At 38.3% G+C, this 20,673-nt stretch overlaps 4 protein-coding genes across 4 annotated transcripts; 2 read left to right on the top strand and 2 right to left on the bottom strand.

The window, feature by feature from the left end:
* LOC103356515 (protein S100-G-like) lies at positions 1–595 on the bottom strand. The gene is made up of 2 exons (XM_008280683.1): positions 433–595; positions 1–358 (listed from the first exon to the last, which is right to left on the bottom strand). The coding sequence occupies exons 1-2, from the start codon at positions 577–579 to the stop codon at positions 170–172; spliced, it is 336 nt and encodes a 111-aa protein (XP_008278905.1). The 5' UTR covers positions 580–595; the 3' UTR covers positions 1–169.
* Positions 596–1,414: 819 nt separating this feature from the next.
* On the bottom strand, positions 1,415–5,152 carry LOC103356514 (protein S100-G-like). Its single transcript, XM_008280682.1, has 3 exons — positions 5,033–5,152; positions 1,847–2,001; positions 1,415–1,772 (listed from the first exon to the last, which is right to left on the bottom strand). Exons 2-3 carry the CDS (start codon positions 1,991–1,993, stop codon positions 1,584–1,586), a joined length of 336 nt encoding a protein of 111 aa, XP_008278904.1. The 5' UTR covers positions 1,994–2,001; positions 5,033–5,152; the 3' UTR covers positions 1,415–1,583.
* A 5,498-nt stretch (positions 5,153–10,650) lies between these two features.
* On the top strand, positions 10,651–14,902 carry krtcap2 (keratinocyte associated protein 2). Its single transcript, XM_008280680.1, has 5 exons — positions 10,651–10,777; positions 12,711–12,865; positions 13,020–13,083; positions 14,212–14,278; positions 14,372–14,902. The coding sequence occupies exons 1-5, from the start codon at positions 10,774–10,776 to the stop codon at positions 14,490–14,492; spliced, it is 411 nt and encodes a 136-aa protein (XP_008278902.1). The 5' UTR covers positions 10,651–10,773; the 3' UTR covers positions 14,493–14,902.
* A 2,605-nt stretch (positions 14,903–17,507) lies between these two features.
* LOC103356512 (protein S100-A1-like) lies at positions 17,508–19,097 on the top strand. The gene is made up of 3 exons (XM_008280679.1): positions 17,508–17,614; positions 18,239–18,387; positions 18,844–19,097. Exons 2-3 carry the CDS (start codon positions 18,250–18,252, stop codon positions 19,000–19,002), a joined length of 297 nt encoding a protein of 98 aa, XP_008278901.1. The 5' UTR covers positions 17,508–17,614; positions 18,239–18,249; the 3' UTR covers positions 19,003–19,097.
* The last annotated feature ends 1,576 nt before the right edge of the window (positions 19,098–20,673 follow it).

The raw sequence follows: 20,673 nt of genomic DNA, 5'->3' as shown, positions 1-20,673 counted from the left end.
GCGCTTCAGCTTTTTCTTTATTTCGAGCGTGGCGTGCGAGGAAACTGCTCCGAAAACCAGTTTACAGAAAGACAGAGATGATAAATATGATGTTTAAACCACAGTGGCCTACTACCAGTGACATCTACTTTAAAGAGTTTTAAATCACTTCAGGGGTTTCTTTTCTTCTTCAATCTGCTGCTTCGCCCTCTTGCTCCTTCCCCTTCCCCTTCTTGCCCCCGCGGCCCGTCTTCTTGTGGTAGTAGCACTTGGCCAGGTCACAGATGCATCGACAGAACTCGCGGAAGTTGACCTCGCCGTCGTGGTTCTTGTCCAGCATCTCCAAGGCCTGCTCGATGTCGTCCGTGTTGATTTTACCCTGCAGGAGACGATGGTGGGGTTAAACAATAGCATTGCAACACAAACGCAAGCAGCTGCATGATGTCGACGTACTTTCAACTCCGGGCTTTGGATCTCTTGGTCCAGCAACATCTTGAGCTCGTCTTTGCTCAGCTGGTGCTTCTTGCCTTTGCCTTCCTCGTCGGCGTACTCCATGAATATGTCCACGATGTTGGTGATGACGGAGTCCAGGCGAGCCATGGTGGAAGCTGCACCAACAGATTGTTATTGGCGCGGATGGAGAAAGTAATCAGACGTTGTACCTCAGTAAAAAAGTAGTTTTTGAGTCATCTTGAACCTCCTACTACTCATTTTTTGTGTCTTTGCAGTTATTTTGCATTTAATTCTGTTCATATTGAATGTTTTTAGTCAATTTGAACCTCTCTCTGGGGTCATGTTGTGTGTTTTTGCAGTTATTTTGCATTTATTTATGTTCATTTTTGCATATTTTTTAGTCATTTTGAACCTCTTTCTGGTCATTTTATGTATCTGCAGTTATTCTGCTTTCATTTGTGTTCATTTTGAATTTGTTTTGGTCAATTTGAACTTTTTAGTGATCATTTTGTGTGTCTTTGCAGTTGTTCTGCAATTTTTTATGTTCATTTTGCTTTTTTTTAGTCAATTTGAACCTCTTTTTGGTAACTTTGTGTGTCTGCACTTAGTTCGCATTTGTCTGTGCTTACTTTGCATTTGTCTTTTAATCCATTTAAACCTCAGTCAGCTCATTTTGNTTTTTTTTTTCTCAGGCTTTAATTGACAGATTTATGCACCTGGCTGAGCCCCAGACGTGTCGGGATGCCGAGGACGCCTCCGCTAATGACATAAAAACGATCTGCCAAACTTTGGGCTAATAAGCGGCGGGAACAATGGAGCGGCCGTCTCCACCGAGGACGGCCTGACAGCGATATGTGCACCGGAGAGCCGAGTGAGTGACGCCTGCTGAATGTTTGATGAGCCCACGCTTGTTTCCTGACATGACACCAGACACCTCGGCACGCAGCACTGATTGGCCGTAAAACAGACCAGGGAGCCCACGGCGCTTCAGCTTTTTCTTTATTTCGAGCGTGGCGTGCGAGGAAACTGCTCCGAAAACCAGTTTACAGAAAGACAGAGATGATAAATATGATGTTTAAAGCACAGTGGCCTACTACCAGTGACATCTACTTTAAAGAGTTTTAAATCACTTCAGGGGTTTCTTTTCTTCTTCAATCTGCTGCTTCGCCCTCTTGCTCCTTCCCCTTCCCCTTCTTGCCCCCGCGGCCCGTCTTCTTGTGGTAGTAGCACTTGGCCAGGTCACAGATGCATCGACAGAACTCGCGGAAGTTGACCTCGCCGTCGTGGTTCTTGTCCAGCATCTCCAAGGCCTGCTCGATGTCGTCCGTGTTGATTTTACCCTGCAGGAGACGATGGTGGGGTTAAACAATAGCATTGCAACACAAACGCAAGCAGCTGCATGATGTCGACGTACTTTCAACTCCGGGCTTTGGATCTCTTGGTCCAGCAACATCTTGAGCTCGTCTTTGCTCAGCTGGTGCTTCTTGCCTTTGCCTTCCTCGTCGGCGTACTCCATGAATATGTCCACGATGTTGGTGATGACGGAGTCCAGGCGAGCCATGGTGGAAGCTGCACCAACAGATTGTTATCGGCACGGATGGAGAAAGTAATCAGACGTTGTACCTCAGTAAAAAAGTAGTTTTTGAGTCATCTTGAACCTCCTACTACTCATTTTTTGTGTCTTTGCAGTTATTTTGCATTTAATTCTGTTCATATTGAATGTTTTTAGTCAATTTGAACCTCTCTCTGGGGTCATGTTGTGTGTTTTTGCAGTTATTTTGCATTTATTTATGTTCATTTTGCATATTTTTTAGTTTATTTGGACATCTTTCTGGTCATTTTGCATGTCTTTGCGTTTCATTTTTGCATATTTTTAGGTCATTTTAAACCTCTTTCTGATCATTTTATGTATTTGCAGTTATTCTGCTTTCATTTGTGTTCATTTTGAATTTATTTTGGTCAATTTGAACTTTTTAGTGATCATTTTGTGTGTCTTTGCAGTTGTTTTGCAATTTTTTGTGTTCACTTTGCTTTTTTTTTGTCAATTTGAACCTCTTTTCGGTAACTTTGTGTGTCTGCACTTAGTTCGCATTTGTCTGTGCTTACTTTGCATTTGTCTTTTAATCCATTTAAACCTCAGTCAGCTCATTTTGCATGTCTTTGCAGTTCATTTTGATTCTTTTTAAAAATCATTTTAAACCTCTTCCAGCTTATTTTTTGTGTATTTTCACTTATTTTGCATTCATTTGTGTTTATTTTGCTTTTTTTTGTCAATTTTAACTTCTTGGTGCTAATTTTCTGTGTTTTTTGCAGTTATTTTGCATTTGTTTGTGTTCATTTTGCTTTTTGGGATTCAATTTTAACAGCTTTCTGGTCATTTTGCATCTTTTTAAAATAATTTCAAACCTGTTTCTGCTCATTTTGGGTGTATTTGCAGTTATTTTGCATTTGTTCATTTTCATTTCTGTGGGTTCTTTTTAATCGTCTGAATCTCTTTGTGGTTGTTTTGCATCCAATATAACAATATAAGTTATTTAAGTACCAGTATCACAGTGTGGAAATACTGTTTGATGAGTTAAAGTCGTGCATTTAAAGTTATACTTGTGCAAAAGTACAAAAGTATGAGCATCAAAATATAGCATCAAAAGTAAAAGATTTGTAATTATTAATGCATTCATGTATTCATCACTTTAATGTTAATGTACAATATTACATCATAATCTATCTGTTGAATATATTTAGTCTTTTTTTCTATGTTTTCAGGGTCAATAGAGACAAATGGTAATCGATGAAACCAATAACTGATATTTATAATCAATATATTTACGTTTGCAGTAAAAATGAAAGTCACAAAAATGAGAAAAACACAAACTTCAACACAAAACTTTTGTCTAATTGAAACAGAACTTTCAAACATGTATCCTTCCACGTTGATTGGCTGTTGTTTGTGACGCCTAACCAATCGGATGGTATCTTTAACTCATTTATTTTATTGAGAATTGATTCAAAAATACCAATAAAGGTCATCGAAAAACTGTTTGATATTGCATCTGATAATCAGATAGATCGACCTCTATTATTAAACCACATCTGCAAAGTTAATAACATCTAAAATTTTGTAATATATGCACTGGAGTGTCTGAACTGCAACAAGATAGAAGTATAAAGTACTGAAATGAAGCACAAGTATCTCAGAATTGTACTTAAATATAACACTTAGAGGGAACTTAGAAGTCTTGCACACAAATACTGTTTGGATTCAACAGTTTGCATCAATCTTTTTGAGTTAAACAACTTTCAAACCAATAAACGATATTGAGTCAGTGAAATGAGCTTTTCCTTTTCAATCAAAGATATTTATAATCAACAGTTTTAACATCTGAAATTGTCCAGATGTGAACTCAAGCTGCAGAAAAATCAAGTTATCAAGACGATTTTATCAAGTTACATCAAAGTAATTTGAGTTTTAAATCAACATATGCAGGAGTTTGAGTTTAAATTACACTTATTGTTAAGTTGAGGCAACATTATTCTGTAGATACAGCCTATGGAAATAATGTTTGCAGCTTAAAAAGTTGATCAAAATCAGTGTATTAGATTTTTTAAATCTTGCAACCATGCGCTAAATTAAGTGGTGGGATTAGGTCCCTATCATGTGTGCCAGACAGATGTTCCTGCAAATTTAAAAATGAAAACTTGCCGAAAAGCATCATTATTTTAATCTTTACTCAAATCAAACATGTATAGGTTGAAAAATAGTAATATTAAAGTGAAATATTTAAAATTTTCTTTCAACCTCTTAAGACCTGGTGTGGACACATTTGGGTTATATTAACACAGTGGTTAATTTATTTGAATTTTACTGTTATTTTTATTTTTAAATTATTATTATTACTGTATTTAGAATTTTAAAAAATATTTTCTACATATTTGAAAATATATTTTTATTTTCTTTACATTTTGTATTTATTTATTTATTTTTAAAAATGCATATCAAACAAGAGCTCAGTCTTAAGGGGTTAAATAAAGTCTGCTTCGGGCTTCCATAGCCACTGCTGATTGACTGTGAGTAACTAACAGAGAAGCAGGAGAAAACAAAAGTAGTTTTTTCGTCAGTTTGAACATCTCTCTGATAATTTTGTGTGTCTTTGCAATTTTTTCTGTTAACTTTGCATCTTTTTTTTTGGTCAATTTGAACCTTTTTTAGTCAGTTTTAACTTCTGTCAGTTATTCTGCATTAATTTATGAATGCAAAGTGTTATGTTTAAATATACAAATGAGCAGCAGGAGAAAATAACTTTTAAACAAACAGCCTGAACAGAAAACAAGTATTTTAAGACATCATTTACAACAGTAACGTTTGAACACATAGGATGTTAACGTCAGATTTGCTCCTCTGGGCTGCAGTCGACTTGATTGAAGTCACAGCAGACGCTGTGAAATGCTTTCAAGTTTTCCATTTACAAAAACGTTACACATTCTGTCTCCTCTGTTGCATCAGTCAGACTTTCCTGCACTCAATTTCTGCAACAAAAAAAAAAAATCTCACGTTTTCTCCCCCTCCCCCACCCAATAAACTCTGCTTCCCATCAGCGCTCACCTGAGAGTTCGGGTTCCAGGTGAGGAGAGATCACGTCCGAGTCGGCGGCTGCTGCTTCTCCGGTGGTGTCAGACTGATGTCGGGCCGAGGGGGGAACCTCCTCTTAAAGAGCAGACACACACTCATGCACACACACACACACACACACACACACACACACACACACACACACACACACACACTAGCAGTGATTCATGCCCTCGAAATGCGCCCGACTCCACCCTTCACCCACCAACTCTCCACACAGACCTCCAGAAATAGTAAAAGACTGTATTTATGTTTGTGTATAGGGAACATATTTGCAGTTGTGTCATTCCTGGTGTGTGTATTTGATGGATTAGGCCTTCTAAGGCGGCAACATCTGTCTCTACACTAATGAGGCTGCATTTAACCCTTACATGCATGAGTCATTCAAAACATGAGTCAGCAAACAAGACTTTAAATAGATGTCATAGGAATTTTAAAAAGTATTATTTTGAGCAAGATACACAACGCTCCTCAACAGTGTAACTCAAAATACTACAACAAAGAGGGTACAAACAACTTTAACAAACACAGATCATCATGAACCTCTTCCATTTTATTATTTACATTTAAACAATAATTTTTGTATGAGGAGTTTTCTAAAGTTTCATGTTTAAATATACAAATGAGGTAATATTTTAGCAAAAATGTGCAAATTTGCATCAACTTACAACAGAAATCTGAACTTGCTTGTTTCTGTTTGTTGCCATAAATCAGAAAATACCATCAACAACCAGAGAAAAATCTATTTTTTCCATGTTTTTAGGGATAAAATGTTCCATAAATGAGGCCGTGAAGGATGCTCATCTGTAAAAACCTTCACAAACAGTATTTATAATGCAAACTTTTGATGAAAACAACAGAAAACAAACACCTACATGTGTTTTTCTGAGTGTTTTCTTCCTTCTCATCTATAAGAAGGCACATTACGAAAGCACAATAATCTTATATTTCAAAATGTACCCGTGTCTTTGCTTCACGTCTTTCACCTCAGTGGTATATTGTTTGTATTTCTTTTGCATTATAAGGTTGCAGCAGATATTTCCACGTCCACCTACGACTTTGGGCTTCCGGTGCAATGTTTAGAGTCAACAAAAGTGATTAAATACATAGAAATGATTGTGAATAATGTGGTTTTAATTGGAGGAAACTGCACAAAAGGGATGAATTCATATCTATGCTGTTCACAGATATGTGCAGTTTGCTATGTTTGACCTTTAAATGACAAAAAAAAGTTAAGAAGTAGCTCTAAACTTGTTGATTTGCTTCTTTATAGTGTTAGATTCATGTTTCATACACTTCTAAATGCAGCCTCACGTCATCTTTGATGCTGAATAGTTTGATTTTGCGGTTAAAGCTTTCCTTTTGCTTTTCTTTACAGGCTGTCCCACTTAAACAAACCCCAGCAGCAGCAGCAGCTCAAGTCTGGATGTGAGGCGCCCTGTGAGAGACCCGGCTGTGTTCGAACACGTTTGATTCTGACGCACTTCTTCCTGCTCGGCGGTCAGTTATGTAAGTCTTTCTCCTTTTTCCACTCGAGTGTTCCAGGGCAGCAGAAAGGCAGCATTTTCTTCTGCTCTCTGCCCCCTGCCAAGTCCCCTTTATAGGTCAGTTCACCGCCTTCACTTAGGCCATATTACTTTCGCTTATTGAATACGATCGGATTCCCCCTGCAGGGGAGGGAAGGAAAATAGAGACGAAGTATCATGTGGTGTTAATTACAAAAAAAAAAAAAAAAGTTCATCTTTCCACACTCTGCTGGCTGGGAGATGCATTACAGGCGGAGAGGCCCTGCCCTTCTGGAGATGAGTCTGAACGTGAAGCACTATTTTTAAAAAGGTCACCTATTAAATATAAATAGCGTCGGACTCGTTTCTTCATGTTTGTTTAACCGTCGTGTCTTGTTTTAACTGAGGCATGCAAATTGGAAGGATTCAGACGACTGGAGCTGAACCAAAGAGATGCACAGTTAACCCTGTTGAGGACTTTTGGGGTCTTCTGGACCCTGAAAGACCTTCTACGTATGACAACATGAAAGTCCTGAATAGGGTTAAACTATCAGGACAACGAAACACAACGACTGAAAGATGGATCTGAATGAGAAAGCACAAAAAAGAAAAAAAATAAGAAAAAATATGATCTATTTTCTACTGTAAAAATGTTTTATTAAATAATATATAACATGTAAAATAAATTAAAATAAAATAGAAGGTAGCATTACACGCCATCATATCTTTGAGGTAAATGTTTTAAAGCCAGTTTTCACTAACGGGCAGGATCAGACAACTTCGCTTTTCAAACACGTCGTCTTGGAGATTTAATTTTACAATCAATCAAAGCCAAACTTGTTCACAAAGCACATTTAAAAACAACAAGAGTTGAATTAAAAAAGGGAGAGATAAAAAAAAAACAATAACATACATAAATAAATGAATAATATATTCAATTATGTATATTTTATATAAATGTGTTTTATAAATTCTGTAAAAAAAAAAAAGAACAAATAATTGAACATTCATTTTTTTCTAAGTATATTTATAAACTACTGTAAAAAATAAACTTAACAATATGTACAATAAAATGTATAAAATAAATTAAACAAAAAAAATATATTTCTATACATGTGTATTAGATATGATTTTATACAAATTTGTTTGAAAATAAAATATAGAAATTAAATAAATGAATAAAATATTGCCTATTTAATAACCATATTTTATAAAATATTCTATACTTTTTTATGAAATGTAATTAAATAAAAGATTTATAATAAACAAATGTATCATATATATTGTTTATGATAGAATTTTTTAAAATAAAAATATTGTATAAAAGTAAATAAACAACAAATAAAGTCAAGCTCTACCTGAAGCCAACAAGAAGCGCTTGTGGGTCGATCGCAGGCAAGAGTTATGCTCAACAAGGTGGCACCAGCCTATTTAAAACCTCAAAAACAAACAGCAACATTAAAAGCCACTCCTTATGAGAGAGGGTGGAACTGATTTTCTGTCTCCAATCAAAAGTTGAGCAGCCACATTTTATGAGCAGCCACAGACGCTAAAGAGGCGATTGTTCACACCCACAAACAAAGAATCCCAACAATCCAAGCGAGTGCTGATAAAGGCATAAATAACTTCTCGTTGGGGAGAGAAATCGACCTTCACTTTGGCTAAAAGTGTTGATTAAAAAAAGCCACTGAGGTGATCTGTTTGAAGATCGCCACAAAATTTTACACAAAAGATTGAATGTATAAAGCCAAAGGACCAAGAGGCCAAAAAAACCCAATGATTTCAGTCTTATTTTCAGCAAAAGAGAGAAAGTTTAGATTCATACAGGGTTTGATGTCTTTTATGAGTCTTTATGTTTGTGCATTGTCTGCAAAAAAATGAAAAAAAGAATCTGATATTTTGTAAAAAATGTGCCCAAATCGCAGCATATACACCATAAAGAAAAATGGACCCAAAATCGAACCTTGAGGGACCCCACACATCTTTTTTTTAACTTAATGGCAAAGTGACATCTTCAGAAATGTTTGCAAATTAAAACAAAAAACAAATTCAAATCTCTTCTTTAAAAGACTATTCAATTTTCTTTTCTTTCTTGTTTTTTTTTTTTATTATTATTTTTTTATTGCAGAATCAAGCCTCAAAGTGCAAGAATGTCTTCTCCTCCAGCTATAAAACTGCAGCGAGGCAGATATCACAGTGAGAATGTGCAGCCATTTCTACAGCTTTGACTGCTCCCAGGAGCACAGTGGCCTCAATAATTGTGAAATAGGACCACCAGGACTCTGAGTTTGCTGTCTGGTCAACCTGAATAATTGAGTACAAGGGGTCAGGAAGGTGAGCAAAGAGCCCAACTGTCAGTCAAACAAAGCTGCAGAAGTCCTCTGCAGAGATGGAAAACGCTGCCCGAGTGATGACCATCTCATCCGCACCGCGACAATGTGGCCGAGATGGAAGCTCCTCATGAATAAAAAGGCATCTGACAGCCAGAGAGACACATCTCAAGAGGATTAGAGCAAACAGGAGCACAATCTGGAGCACTGCAGCAAAGAATCTGTCTGTAAACGAAAGCTTTTCGTTGTAGGTTTTCCAAGAAAGCTCGTACTTGGTTTGTCACAATGCGTTGAGTCTGCATGCTGCTGTGGCTTTGTTTGATTCATAATCAATATAATCCTGCAGAACAGCTTCTGCTCTTAAAAGCAGTGATTCTCACAACAATGGCAGGAATTTCCTTGACACAATAATAGAGTGTTTCAAAATTCTCCTCAAAACACTGGGTGCAAAATGTGGCTTTGCTTTGTGCAGAAACACATTTAAAAGGAGATACTTAGTCGTATTGATCCACAGTGAATGTTTTGTGATTAATTATTCAGAAGTCTCAGATATCAGCTCAGAAAATAAACATTTAAATTCCACTAGAATCGTCTTAAACAAATTAAATTTATCAGACAAATCCAGCTGAGCAGCAGTCAGAACCACTTCCATAGCGCAGAGATTGTTTTTGTGAGTTTAAATCTGCTTTAAACGTAGCAACACCAAAGCAGTCTTTTTATGAATGCAGAAATGGAAATAAAGAGACACTCCAGGAGAAACTGTCTAAATGTCTTTCAGGAATTTCCTGACATCTAGTGGTGAATATTGAGATGATGTGCAGCCTCCTGTTTAACGTGTTTTAGGGATTCTTTTTGCTTTATTTTATTAAAGAGTGTCTACAGATGAATATTTCTTCAAGTTTGTGGCATTCAAGCTGACTTTCATTTTTAAATTCCTTCAGAAATGAGTCACTCAGCTGCAAAAGCAACTTCTTTATGTATTTTTCGATGTATTTCTGTTATTATTTCGATGATTCTTGTTGTGTGTTTTTGTTCTTTTTTGTTCTATTTTTACTTGAGGCTGTAATGTTTGTTTTTGATACGTTAGCCCCATTAGCTGATGTCTTGGTGCTGGCTAATGGGGATCCTTTTAAACAAACAAATAAACAAATCAGGCTTTTCTCAGTGCAAAACGAGAAAAACACCGATGCACCTCTGCTCTGATCATGTCCACTGTTTAGGGTGTGTATATATATAAAAAGCAGAACACACACTTAACCCCAAGTTGTTCATCCTTGTGCGAAATTGTGATTTCTGGTGAATTTTTTCTTAACAAACAGGTTTATTCTGGCTGGAAATGACTTAAACAAGTGTTGGAAGACAGTAAAACATTGTGTTGAAGATGTTAATTGTATTTTTTTTATTTTCTTTTTTACATTTTTACTACAAATAACCCATCCAAAGCTATTCATACCCTTAAAATAGCTACAAACAGCTTCTATATCATTCTGAATGGTCCTGATAATTTCTACCATGTTCTAGCGCGTTCTAATGCACTATAAAGGTAATCATTTATAATTTTTGGACATACAATTTTGTATAAATTCATATTTTAAAAAATGTCTAACTGTCTTTTGTCACTTGTTTACATAATTTCCAGCAAGAAGAAACCTGTCAGTCGATTATAAAGTCGCTGTAAATCAATATTTTTTATTGGTATGAATAATTTTGGATTTCACTGTTGAACTTTGACGTTCGTTGGTTCCGCCCTCAGGTACCACCTGATATTGTGTCCGGGTTCATCTGAGCTAGTTGGTTCCTGGAGCCGGGGAGCAGTTAGCTGCCTGTACGAACTTAATTCATCTGTTTCATCAGCAGGACTCTAATTTCACATCTAATCATGGGTATGTGCTGCTTTGTTCATAACATCCATGCGGGTTTGCAGATGTGCAGATATTATGGGATGTTAGAGTGCAGCTCAGTGGTGAAGCTAGCGGGCTAACGTTCAGAAGTAAGCGATGCTAGCTCAGGTGGCTGCTAGCAGTGGAGTAGGATCTATTCAGAGTAATAATGTCACCGTACAACACCGCTGATTTATTTTAGATTTTGCTGTGTGTGTCCAGTGTGTGTAGAGTGTTGTGTTTGCGAGCTTCTGCCGCTGCTAATGCCGGTTGTTTAGCTTGATGCTAACAGCTCGCTGCCGGAAGACGAACACTGACGTGGCGTTACACAGTAAAGATTCACTTCATTGAAAAAAAAAAAAAAAAACTAACTAAAGTAAAGCCAAATAAAAAGTAGTAACGGTCGAACTTCTCTCAGCATTTCACATTATTTGAATACATTGGCACTGAATTAATAAAATGTTAGCCTGTATTGTTATTCCCACAGCAGAGACTTGCAGGGTTACAGCAGCAAAGGGAGGGAGTCAGTAAAATAACAAGAAATAAACAAAGAATATAGCTTTCTTTAATGCAGTAAATGGCAAAATTGCACAGGGTTAGGGTTGGTATTGCACAGATAATATTGATCTTGACACCTAGAAAAGTGTTGTAAATGTACAAAATCTTCACAATGCTCAGATTCAAGTGGATTCATGTTGCACCAGACTGAAGTATGACAGTTTTTAACTGGTTATAAAGTTTAAACTGCTGTCTCTCTCATTAAAGTGTTCTCATATGAACCTTTCTTGGTGAAACAGTTCTTGAGGAGCAATTCTTGTTATTTTGCTCGTATCTAAAGTGTCCTGTTTTCGATTGCGCCTTAAACGTTGACCGTCCTGGTTTGTTGTGCTGAATGAACACCAGCTTGTTTGTACTTGAGCGAGACACTTTGAAATAGCTGCTCAGACATCCTGGTAGGTTTTGGCGTCCTACATTTGGGACATACTAAATCTTTTTCTGACGTACTACACCGTATGTTAACGTGGATACTGGAACCCAGTCTGTGTGTAACATCAGGACTCGTATCTAATTCTTCATCTGGGAGACTCAAAAGGTTTTATCACATAAAGTCTGCTCTTCATTTTGAATGCAGACACTAAGAAGTGACGTTACCTGATAAAACTGGTGCGTCTTCTGGGCAAATATCATTTTCACAACGCCGCTACATCTTCAGTTTCCTCCTGAAAAGAATTAGTTTACGTCTAACTTCAGGCATTTTGTGATTCTGTCGGCAGAGTTTTTAAGAAGCTTTAAAAACATCTCTTATCAAACATGATGGACAGCATTGGTGGATGATTTAAATCGGCTTGTAGTAATACTCTTTCACTTTCTAAAGTTGTGTTTGATCTAGTTTAACTCACGTTTTCTCATAATTTCTGATGAATCTACATATTTTTATGGCAGGTATTTATTTCTAACAAGATCCGGTTTCAGAAGTTGGACTGTATGTGTCACTTACAAACCTGTACTATCCATCCATCCATTATCTATACACCGCTTAATCCTCACTAGGGTCATGGGGGGCTGGAGTCTATCCCAGCTGATTTAGGGTGAAGGCAGGGGACACCCTGGACAGGTCACCAGTCTATCACAGGGCTACACTTAGAGACAGACAACCAAGCACACTCACATTCACACCTATGGACAATTTAGAATCACCAATTAACCTCAACATGTTTTTGGACTTTGTGGGAGGAGGCCGGAGAACCCGGAGAGAACCCACACTGCAAGGGGAGAACTTGCAAACTCCATGCAGAAAGATCCTGGGTGTCCTCACCGAACCGGCGACCTTCTTGCTGCGAGGCAACAGTGCTACCAACTGCAACCCCTGCAGCCCAACCCTGTACTAGTCCAGGAATTAAACCTTTGTCCTTCTGTGTGTCTTTGTCCTTTGCAGCAGTGAATACAGGCACATCTCTGGTCCTGTCCAGTCTGCTGTCAGTGCTGGTGTTTGCTGGGATGCAGATGTTCAGCAAACAGCTGGGCTCCACAGAGTGGCTCACCATCCTGGGAGGTTTCCTGGGCTCAGTGCTCTTCATCTGCTCCCTCACCGTATCCTTTTACATCGACTGTTTTAACTGTTAATCATTAAGCTGTAAGATGTTTGTTAATGAACCTTTAAAGCTGTTGATAATTTTTTTCTTCTAAACATGATTTCTCTGAGGAATCGAAATGTGCAGATACTCGTCCTTAACTTCATTTCCAGGCATTTAATAATCTGGAAAACCTGGTTTTTGGGAAGGGGTTCCAAGCCAAGATCTTCCCAGAGAGTAAGTGATGAAAACACTGAAGTCCAGCTCATGCAGTCGGTCTGCAGCGCGTCTTTGTTTGAATGATCCTGTCATGATTTTCTGAGTCAAGTGTCGGTTCGGCTTTCTGTGAAACATCACCGTCATTGATCAGTAAAGTGTGCTCACCCTGCTAGCGTCTTTTTAAAAGGAGTTAGACCATTTGGAAGGCATGTTTTGTTTAAAAAAAAATCTGCAAAAGTACACAAGTATTTCTTGGGCCTTGAAACTGGAAAAATAATTGTTAGGTTTAAGATTTTTCTGATTGTCCTTGAACGTATCTTATGTGACATGCGGGAAAATGAACCAAATCTCTTTTTAAAATCGTGATATTTCATCAGAATCACTTCAGAATGCACCAAAAATACATAATTTGCACTGAAGGGATTCTGTAGTCATGTGACAGAAATCCTGGGACTTTTCAGTTGAACTCTAGGTAGTGTTTAGTCAGAGCAGAGAGGAGTATGGAAATAAAATACAAATATAAATAGTAAAATATCTGTATTATGTCGTTGGTAAGAACTAGTGATGCACAATATTCAAATTTCTGACCGATATCTGGTGTTAAGATTTCTGATATCGCCGATAAACGATGTTAATGATGTCGATATTAAATTTTTGTTCACACCGAAAAATGAGTATAAGTAAGCATTTGGAGAGAGCCATTCCAAAGAAGCCCAAATTAGACCACATAGCCTTCATTATTACATAACAAAAGTAAAACATATTTTAACATATTTAACATTCAAGTCCAGGAACATTTAGGTTAAAACATCTGTGAAATAGCAGCAATATCAAATGTAGAGATGAAGGTGCTCAATCATCAGTTTTTCACATCAGCTAAATTTGTTCATCGGACCAATACCGATATGCTGGAAAAACACTAATATCGGCCGATACCGATGTGGTCGCCGATATATTGTGCATCCCGAGTGAGAACCTGTAGACACTTAGTAAAATGTCGGACATGTTGACTCCACGTTTTCTCCAATTGAAGTTAATTCTAAATTTTGTGCGATGTGTAATTTAACTATTGTAAAATCATCATATCAGTGCTCTGACATTTCATTTGGGCCTTTTTTCCCTCACGTTTCTCATTCATTCCTGCAGTTCTGCTGTGTCTGTGCCTGTCGCTGTTCGCCTCCGGTCTTGTGCATCGCGTCTGCGTCACCACGTGGTAAGAAACAGAACCGCCTGCTTCAGCTTCATGTTACACGGTTAAAGATATTTCCACTAAAACCACACGTTTCTCTGCTTCCTCTCTGCCCAGCCTGATCTTCTCCCTCTTCGCTCTGTACTACATCAACAAAGTCTCAGCCGCCCTCTACCAGGCAGCCGTTCCTGCGGTCACGCCGGCTAAAGCTGCCAGCAAAGGCAAGCGGAAGAACTGATGGATGAGCTGCATCAGTCAGATCATCGCTGAAGGTCCTCGCAATACAGCTGTGACACGTTTTTTTTTTTTTTTTTACAATAGCTTCTTAAATCATCACGTTAGGTTGTTCCCTCAGGCTCCTTTTTTTAAACTTTGGTTTGGGTATTTTATTTAAAACGTTAAAGTGGCAGAGTTTTGTTTTTACTTTTTACAGTGAATTCACATTATGAGGAAGCATCCCTGGTGAGCCTTATAACAAACATCTCGACATTCCCTTCACATCTGTATTTTTCCCCCTTTTTTAAAAGACAAACTGGTTGCGAAGAGATTCATACGTCATGTCATCTGAATATTCATCAGCACTTGTACTTGCTGGTGTTTTTTTTGTTTAATTCATTTTGTAATTAAACTTTTTTGAAAGACTTTAAATGTGTTGTTCTTCTGTTCAAACCACGTTCAGGTTGGAGATTCAACGTGAAGTTTACGAGCAGCTACATGGCAGAAAGATTTTATTTGTACAACTATAAAGCACAGATCTGATTTTATAGTCGTTAAAAGGTGATTTTATATTGAAAATGTCACCAGGTGTCGCTTACAGTTGATGCAGAATGAGGATTTAACAGTTATTTGGAGGTAATGCAACCAATTGTCTTAGAGATTAAGACTTATCAAGATCCAAATGATTAATTTTAGGGGGTAAACTAGAGACCTAACACCAGAATGTCTCAGGTTTTCATGTCACAGAATACACTGGTGCATATATTAAAGCGTAACACCCTATGAATAATGATATTTTTGTGTTTTTTTGTATTCTGAGTCATTAAATCTGTGTTTCTCCCAGCTTTCCAATGGATTTCAATTTGTTCAATGCAAAACAAAAACAATTCCAGTCACTAATTTGAGTAATTTTTGACCCTGAACCGCGTAAATCACTTAAATATAACATGGAGAAGCTGGAAAAACACCAACAGTTGATGGGATGATCCAAGAAGAGATACTGAAGGCGGATGCGGCTCAGGTGGTAGAGCGAGTCGGTCAATGATCGGCGGTTTGATTCCGTCCTGCAACCTGTGTGTCACGGTCGTGACCTTGGGCAACACACTTGACCCACCCTGCCTGGTGTGAATGCGTATGAATGGATTGTTTGAGGTGGTGGTCGGAGGGCAGAATGGCCGCCACGCCTCTCTCAGTCTGCCCCAGGGCACTGACAGAGACACTGTGGCTCCTGTCATAGTTTACCACCACCAGAATAAGTGTGTGTGGATGAATAATTGACAGTGTGAAGTGTCTGAGTGCCTTGATAGGCGCTATATAAATCTGATCAATTATTAATTACAATTACTATTATATTAACTGGTGTTTGTTTTGTATCGTGGTGGATCCTTTGTGGGCACTGTGCTGGGAGAGGACTGGCGGGAAGGCTGCTGTAGCTGCTGGAGAGCCTGCTCCGGCCCCGGCTGCCTGCCATCACAATCAGAAACAGATTTATTGCCAGGTATAGTTTGCACAGTACGAGGAATTTGTTCTGGTGGGTTGGTGCAACAATAAATACACACAGTGAGGACCAATACACAAGATAAAAATATAGAAATAGCCGGTCAACCTGCAACAATCAACGCACCTGTATGATAAAGGCCTCAACCAAACTCTCAGCTGCTAACTTTGTGTAAAGCTACTCGTGTCTTGGTGGCTTCAGTGAGCAGCTGTCAGCTCAGTTCAGAAGCAAGTCGTGTCTTGTGTGCTTTTTTTTTTTTTTGTAACGTGTTTTGAGGAACGAGCTTATTTCATTTCTTTTGTTAGGTGTGGCTGTTGCTTTTGGATTTACGTTTGGTTTCATTTTCATTGAGTTTTTTTTAGCAACATCCACTCGTTTCCTTTGTGTTGTTTTGTGTTCATTTACGTTACTGAGCAATAAGTTGCTTTACCTCCACCAACAGCAACTGGTTTTTTGTTACGTCCAGCCGACGCTAGAGGCTGGATCGTAACATTAACCCTAAAAATACACAACTTTATGTAACGTCTACATCAAAAATCTGTATTTTTATAAATGGTAATTTGTTCTTTTACAGCATTTAATATATATATATATTATTGTACAATTACTCAGTTTCTACTGTGTTTAAATGAGCAAAACATATTTTCATTTTATAGATATTTGCTACATGTTAGGGATTGAAAAGTAGAAAGTAATTTCTTAATGTAATTTTACCCATTTTCACAGTTTTGTGAAATAAAAGTATAACTAGTATAATTAGAAGTTTATTGTTTACAGGTATTTATTTTTTTATTAAATTTGTTTTTAAAATTAGACTGTTTAACTTCATTTAAAGTAGCTAAAAGTATTTTTATTATTATTATTATTTTATAGATATTTGCCCTCAGTTTCACCACTGTTTTTATTCATTTTTTTCAGATAAGCTATGATATGGCATCAACATAAAGTCATTTCAGTTGTGCATGTAAGAAATGTTCTGTTGCATAATTTCACAGTTAAAGTTTTGAATAAATGTACTGGTAGTCTGGTCTTTTGTGTGCATGACTGTAGATTTGAATATATTTACATTTTATTCTGTTATTTTTATTGAACTGTACAGTTTACAGGCTCAGTAAAGGCACACATGTTTAGGATAAAGGTTTACTGTCAGATCGGATGCAGTTGACGGTGAGCTTCCAGGTGGAACCGCGTCGGTGTGATCAGGGCGTTGCTGAGCAAATACGTCCAGGACAAACAGATGTAGTAAAAACATCAGATGAGAAGAAGCTGCCAGATATTGACTCATTTAATCTGTCAGTAAGCCTCAGACCTGCTTGTCTGCAGCAGTTCCCATCACACAAACTACATACTGCCCTTTTTTTTGTGACTAATCTTCCAGGAAATGTTTTGTAACACTAAAGGTGAAGAAGTTGGACTAAAAATCTGACCTTGGAGCAGCTATTATGTGTATCTCCTGTGGGGATATTTGTGAAGGAAAGCTTGGGAAGGGAAAGTATTCGCTCCTGTTCCTCCGTTATTTCCTCCCTCCTGCATCCCTCCCATCAGGCTGGGCGTCGCCTGCTCGGCTATAAATTGTTAGATCAACTTGCAGCCAGTCCCACTTCTCACTGAAGCTCAGCCAACTGTTTCTGCCTCTTTGTGACCTGGTAAGTTTATTTTTAATTATCTTAACCTCTAATTCATCAAAGTTTCTTCATTTCTATTGCTCTGAGTGGCCTAAAGCTTATAGATACACTCCAAAAAAAGCTTTTTTATCTGTTAAAAGTTGGTGTGAGTTACCTGCATGCTGCTGTCGGGTGGGTTGAGGATTTTCCTCCTCTGACAAGCAGCAACTCGTCCTCGGTTTGTTAGTCTTCCCATAAGTTATTTCGCCTCATTTCTGCTCCCTGGATGCCTCGTTTTTTTGTTTTTTTACAGAGACACAGACAGAAAATGTTTCCATATAAGCAGAGTGAGAGCCATGAGATAAGAGTTTCCATTTAGGAGCCAGAAAGTGATTTAACATCCAAAGAATTTGCTGTGAGTGCCAGTTAGACCAACACCCACATCCTCCCTGTTAGTTTTGGATGAAGCTGTTACCTGCTGCTGCCGGATTGCGACACTGTGGGTTAAAAAGAAGAATAAGTTTGCTTTAATGTCGGCTGTTTTAATTAATTCTAACTCATCCAGGTGTTTTGTAGTTCCAGCTGCTTCTGTTTATCTGTGCACAAAATGATAAGAGAGAGAGAGAGAGAGAGAGTATCTGCAGCTCTCGTCTTCTCTCCCTTCAGATTCTGCAGCCATGACTCAGTTGGAGAGCTGCATGGAGTCCCTGATCGTGATCTTCCACCAGTACGCCAAAGACGACGGCGACAAAAAAACGCTCACCAAGAAGGATCTGAAGAAGCTGCTGGAGTCGGAGCTGCCCAACTTCCTGAAAGTAAGGACAAGGGTTTGTCCTCCATCTGATGAATGTTTCAGAATCGGGTTTTATTGCCAAGTAGGTTCTCAGACATAGAGGGACTTCAAGGTGTTAAAAAGATCAAAGTGATAAATAGTAAGAGACTCACCAACACATTGTACCCAAGTGCAATGAAGGTACATTAGTTTCCACAGCCTGAACAGGGATACATATTTATTATACATCCACAGTGTTCTTATATTTATTCTACCATTTGGCTGTTTTCATGCTCATTCCTAACTGTATCCCACTGGCTCCTTTTGTAAATATATTTTTGTCTTATTTTAAACTTGTATTTTGCACCACTGGAGTTGTCTTTTAATTTCGTTGCACTTTGTGTGTGACGACAATAAAAGCATTCTATCCTATTCTAGTCTGTTTTATTCTAGGATGTGTTGCTCTCCTTTAACTTGTCTCTTCTCGACTCCGTTTCAGGCCCAGAACAACCCAAAGACCGTCGACTTCATCATGAACGATTTGGACTCGAACAAAGACGACAAGCTGGACTTTGAGGAGTTTCTGCCCCTCATCGCCGGGATCTCGTTGGCCTGTGAGAAGTGTTACAACGCGAGCCAAAGGAAGGGCAAGAAGTGACGGGCGGATACAAGGGACAGCAGTGTTTTATGAATGATCTGTTGTCACACTGTTTGACAGATTCCAAAGTAAAAACTACCTTTGATAAGATTTCACCCTCTGTTTGTCTGATTTCTCTTTCAGTAGCAAGAAATTTATGCATAAAGCTCCTCATCATATGTATAGATTATTTAAAGTGCTTTACAGGCAAAGGTAAACATTTAAAACATATAAAATACAAAATAGAGCACAATAAATTTTGATGCAGCATTTTTCAGCTTTTTAAATCTGCTACAGCTCTGTCAGGTTACACAGGGATCACGAGTGAACAGATCTTTCTTAAACCAGACACAGATTCTCAGATGGATTGAGGGGTGGCTCTGACTCGTCCTCCAGAACATCCACTTTGTTGTCTTTAAACAAGTTTTGTGTCGTTTTGGCTCGTTTTTTTGCTGGAAAACAAATGTTCTCCAAGTCTCAGTTCTCCTGCAGACTGCATCAGGTTGTCCTCCAGGATTTCTCTACACTTTGTTGCATTCATTTTACCCTCTACCTTAACAAGCCTGCTGCTGAGAAACATCTTCACGTCATGATGCTGCCACCACCGTGCCTCACATTATGATGCTGCCACCACCGTGCTTCACATCATGATGCCACCACCATGCTTCACGTCATGATGCTGCCACCACCATGCCGACATGACTTAATGTTGAAAAGCAATAAATGGGGAAAACTTTTTATAGGCACCGTATCTCAGATATATTTTGGGCCCAGACCATTCAGACACTCGTAGGCATCAGTGGGGTCTTAAAGTCAGCCGTATATTTAACTGGAAGTCTGGAAGCTGCATGTCGCTGTCGTTCCACACGCTCTGCGACGACTTACTTCTGGAACACATGGAACCAGTTTAGTGTAGAAAACTTCTTTCGATGCCAGTAAAATGTCTCCGATTATTGATGAGTTCATGTCTGATTGTTTCACCCATAAATCCCTGTTGAACGTTCAGCTGAGGCAGCAGCCTTATGTTTGTGTTTAGGAATGTGCGGATATTATATAAGTGTGTTTGCTCCGAGGTATACAGTCTGGCGCAGCTTACATACCTCCGTGTTAGGAGGTGATGAGTGAGTGTCGGGGGACTTACATGTGTTTGTAAGACCAGAGGTTTGAAGGTTTCTGGAGATGGGAAATCGCTGGTAAGTCTCTGAACTGAATACACCAATCACTAAAATCCACAAGTAAGCAACGTTCAAGCAAAGCAGGTAGCAAGCAGCTAATATGTTAAAGCAACACTGCAGAACAAAAGATGGCAGAACATTATCAGGAGTCCTGCATATATGTTTGTGTATTTGAAGAAAGCAACTGACTGTTTTTTCCAAACTACTTTCTGTATTTTCTGCCTGATTCTTGAGGTTTTTAGGAATCTGGCTGTGAAAACAATCAGACACAAGCTCTAAAACAAAGAGACAAGCCACGCCTGTACTACTGTCAGATACACTGAGTGGTTGGTTGGAGAATCTAAATGTGAGAAAACAAAATCACTGTTAGGAGACGAGACGTAACATCTCCTGCAGCAAAGTATTTTCTAGAAAACAATTTAAAGCTTTCAATGCACAAGACAGTGAACTGAACTAAGTGAGGTTATAGTCTTGATTTATTGCTTCTAAAGTTGAGACTTGAGTTATTTTCTTACAA

This window comes from Stegastes partitus, unplaced genomic scaffold (assembly GCF_000690725.1).
Source record: "Stegastes partitus isolate 25-593 unplaced genomic scaffold, Stegastes_partitus-1.0.2 Scaffold207, whole genome shotgun sequence".
NCBI lineage: Eukaryota > Metazoa > Chordata > Actinopteri > Pomacentridae > Stegastes > Stegastes partitus.
Note: the sequence above shows the minus strand (reverse complement) of the source record. Positions and strands in the feature narration are given on the sequence as shown.

What these genes read in the sequence shown, in the direction of transcription:
- LOC103356515 (XM_008280683.1), bottom strand. Translation starts at nt 579, where the DNA reads ATGGCTCGCCTGGACTCCGTCATCACCAACATCGTGGACATATTCATG. An exon ending in TCCAAAGCCCGGAGTTGAAA is followed by an intron (nt 359 to 432) that starts GTACGTCGACAT and finishes CGTCTCCTGCAG; the next exon opens with GGTAAAATCAACACGGACGA.
- LOC103356514 (XM_008280682.1), bottom strand. Translation starts at nt 1,993, where the DNA reads ATGGCTCGCCTGGACTCCGTCATCACCAACATCGTGGACATATTCATG. An exon ending in TCCAAAGCCCGGAGTTGAAA is followed by an intron (nt 1,773 to 1,846) that starts GTACGTCGACAT and finishes CGTCTCCTGCAG; the next exon opens with GGTAAAATCAACACGGACGA.
- krtcap2 (XM_008280680.1), top strand. An exon ending in TCTTCATCTGCTCCCTCACC is followed by an intron (nt 12,866 to 13,019) that starts GTATCCTTTTAC and finishes CTTCATTTCCAG; the next exon opens with GCATTTAATAATCTGGAAAA. An exon ending in CGCGTCTGCGTCACCACGTG is followed by an intron (nt 14,279 to 14,371) that starts GTAAGAAACAGA and finishes CTCTCTGCCCAG; the next exon opens with CCTGATCTTCTCCCTCTTCG.
- LOC103356512 (XM_008280679.1), top strand. Translation starts at nt 18,250, where the DNA reads ATGACTCAGTTGGAGAGCTGCATGGAGTCCCTGATCGTGATCTTCCAC. An exon ending in AGCTGCCCAACTTCCTGAAA is followed by an intron (nt 18,388 to 18,843) that starts GTAAGGACAAGG and finishes ACTCCGTTTCAG; the next exon opens with GCCCAGAACAACCCAAAGAC.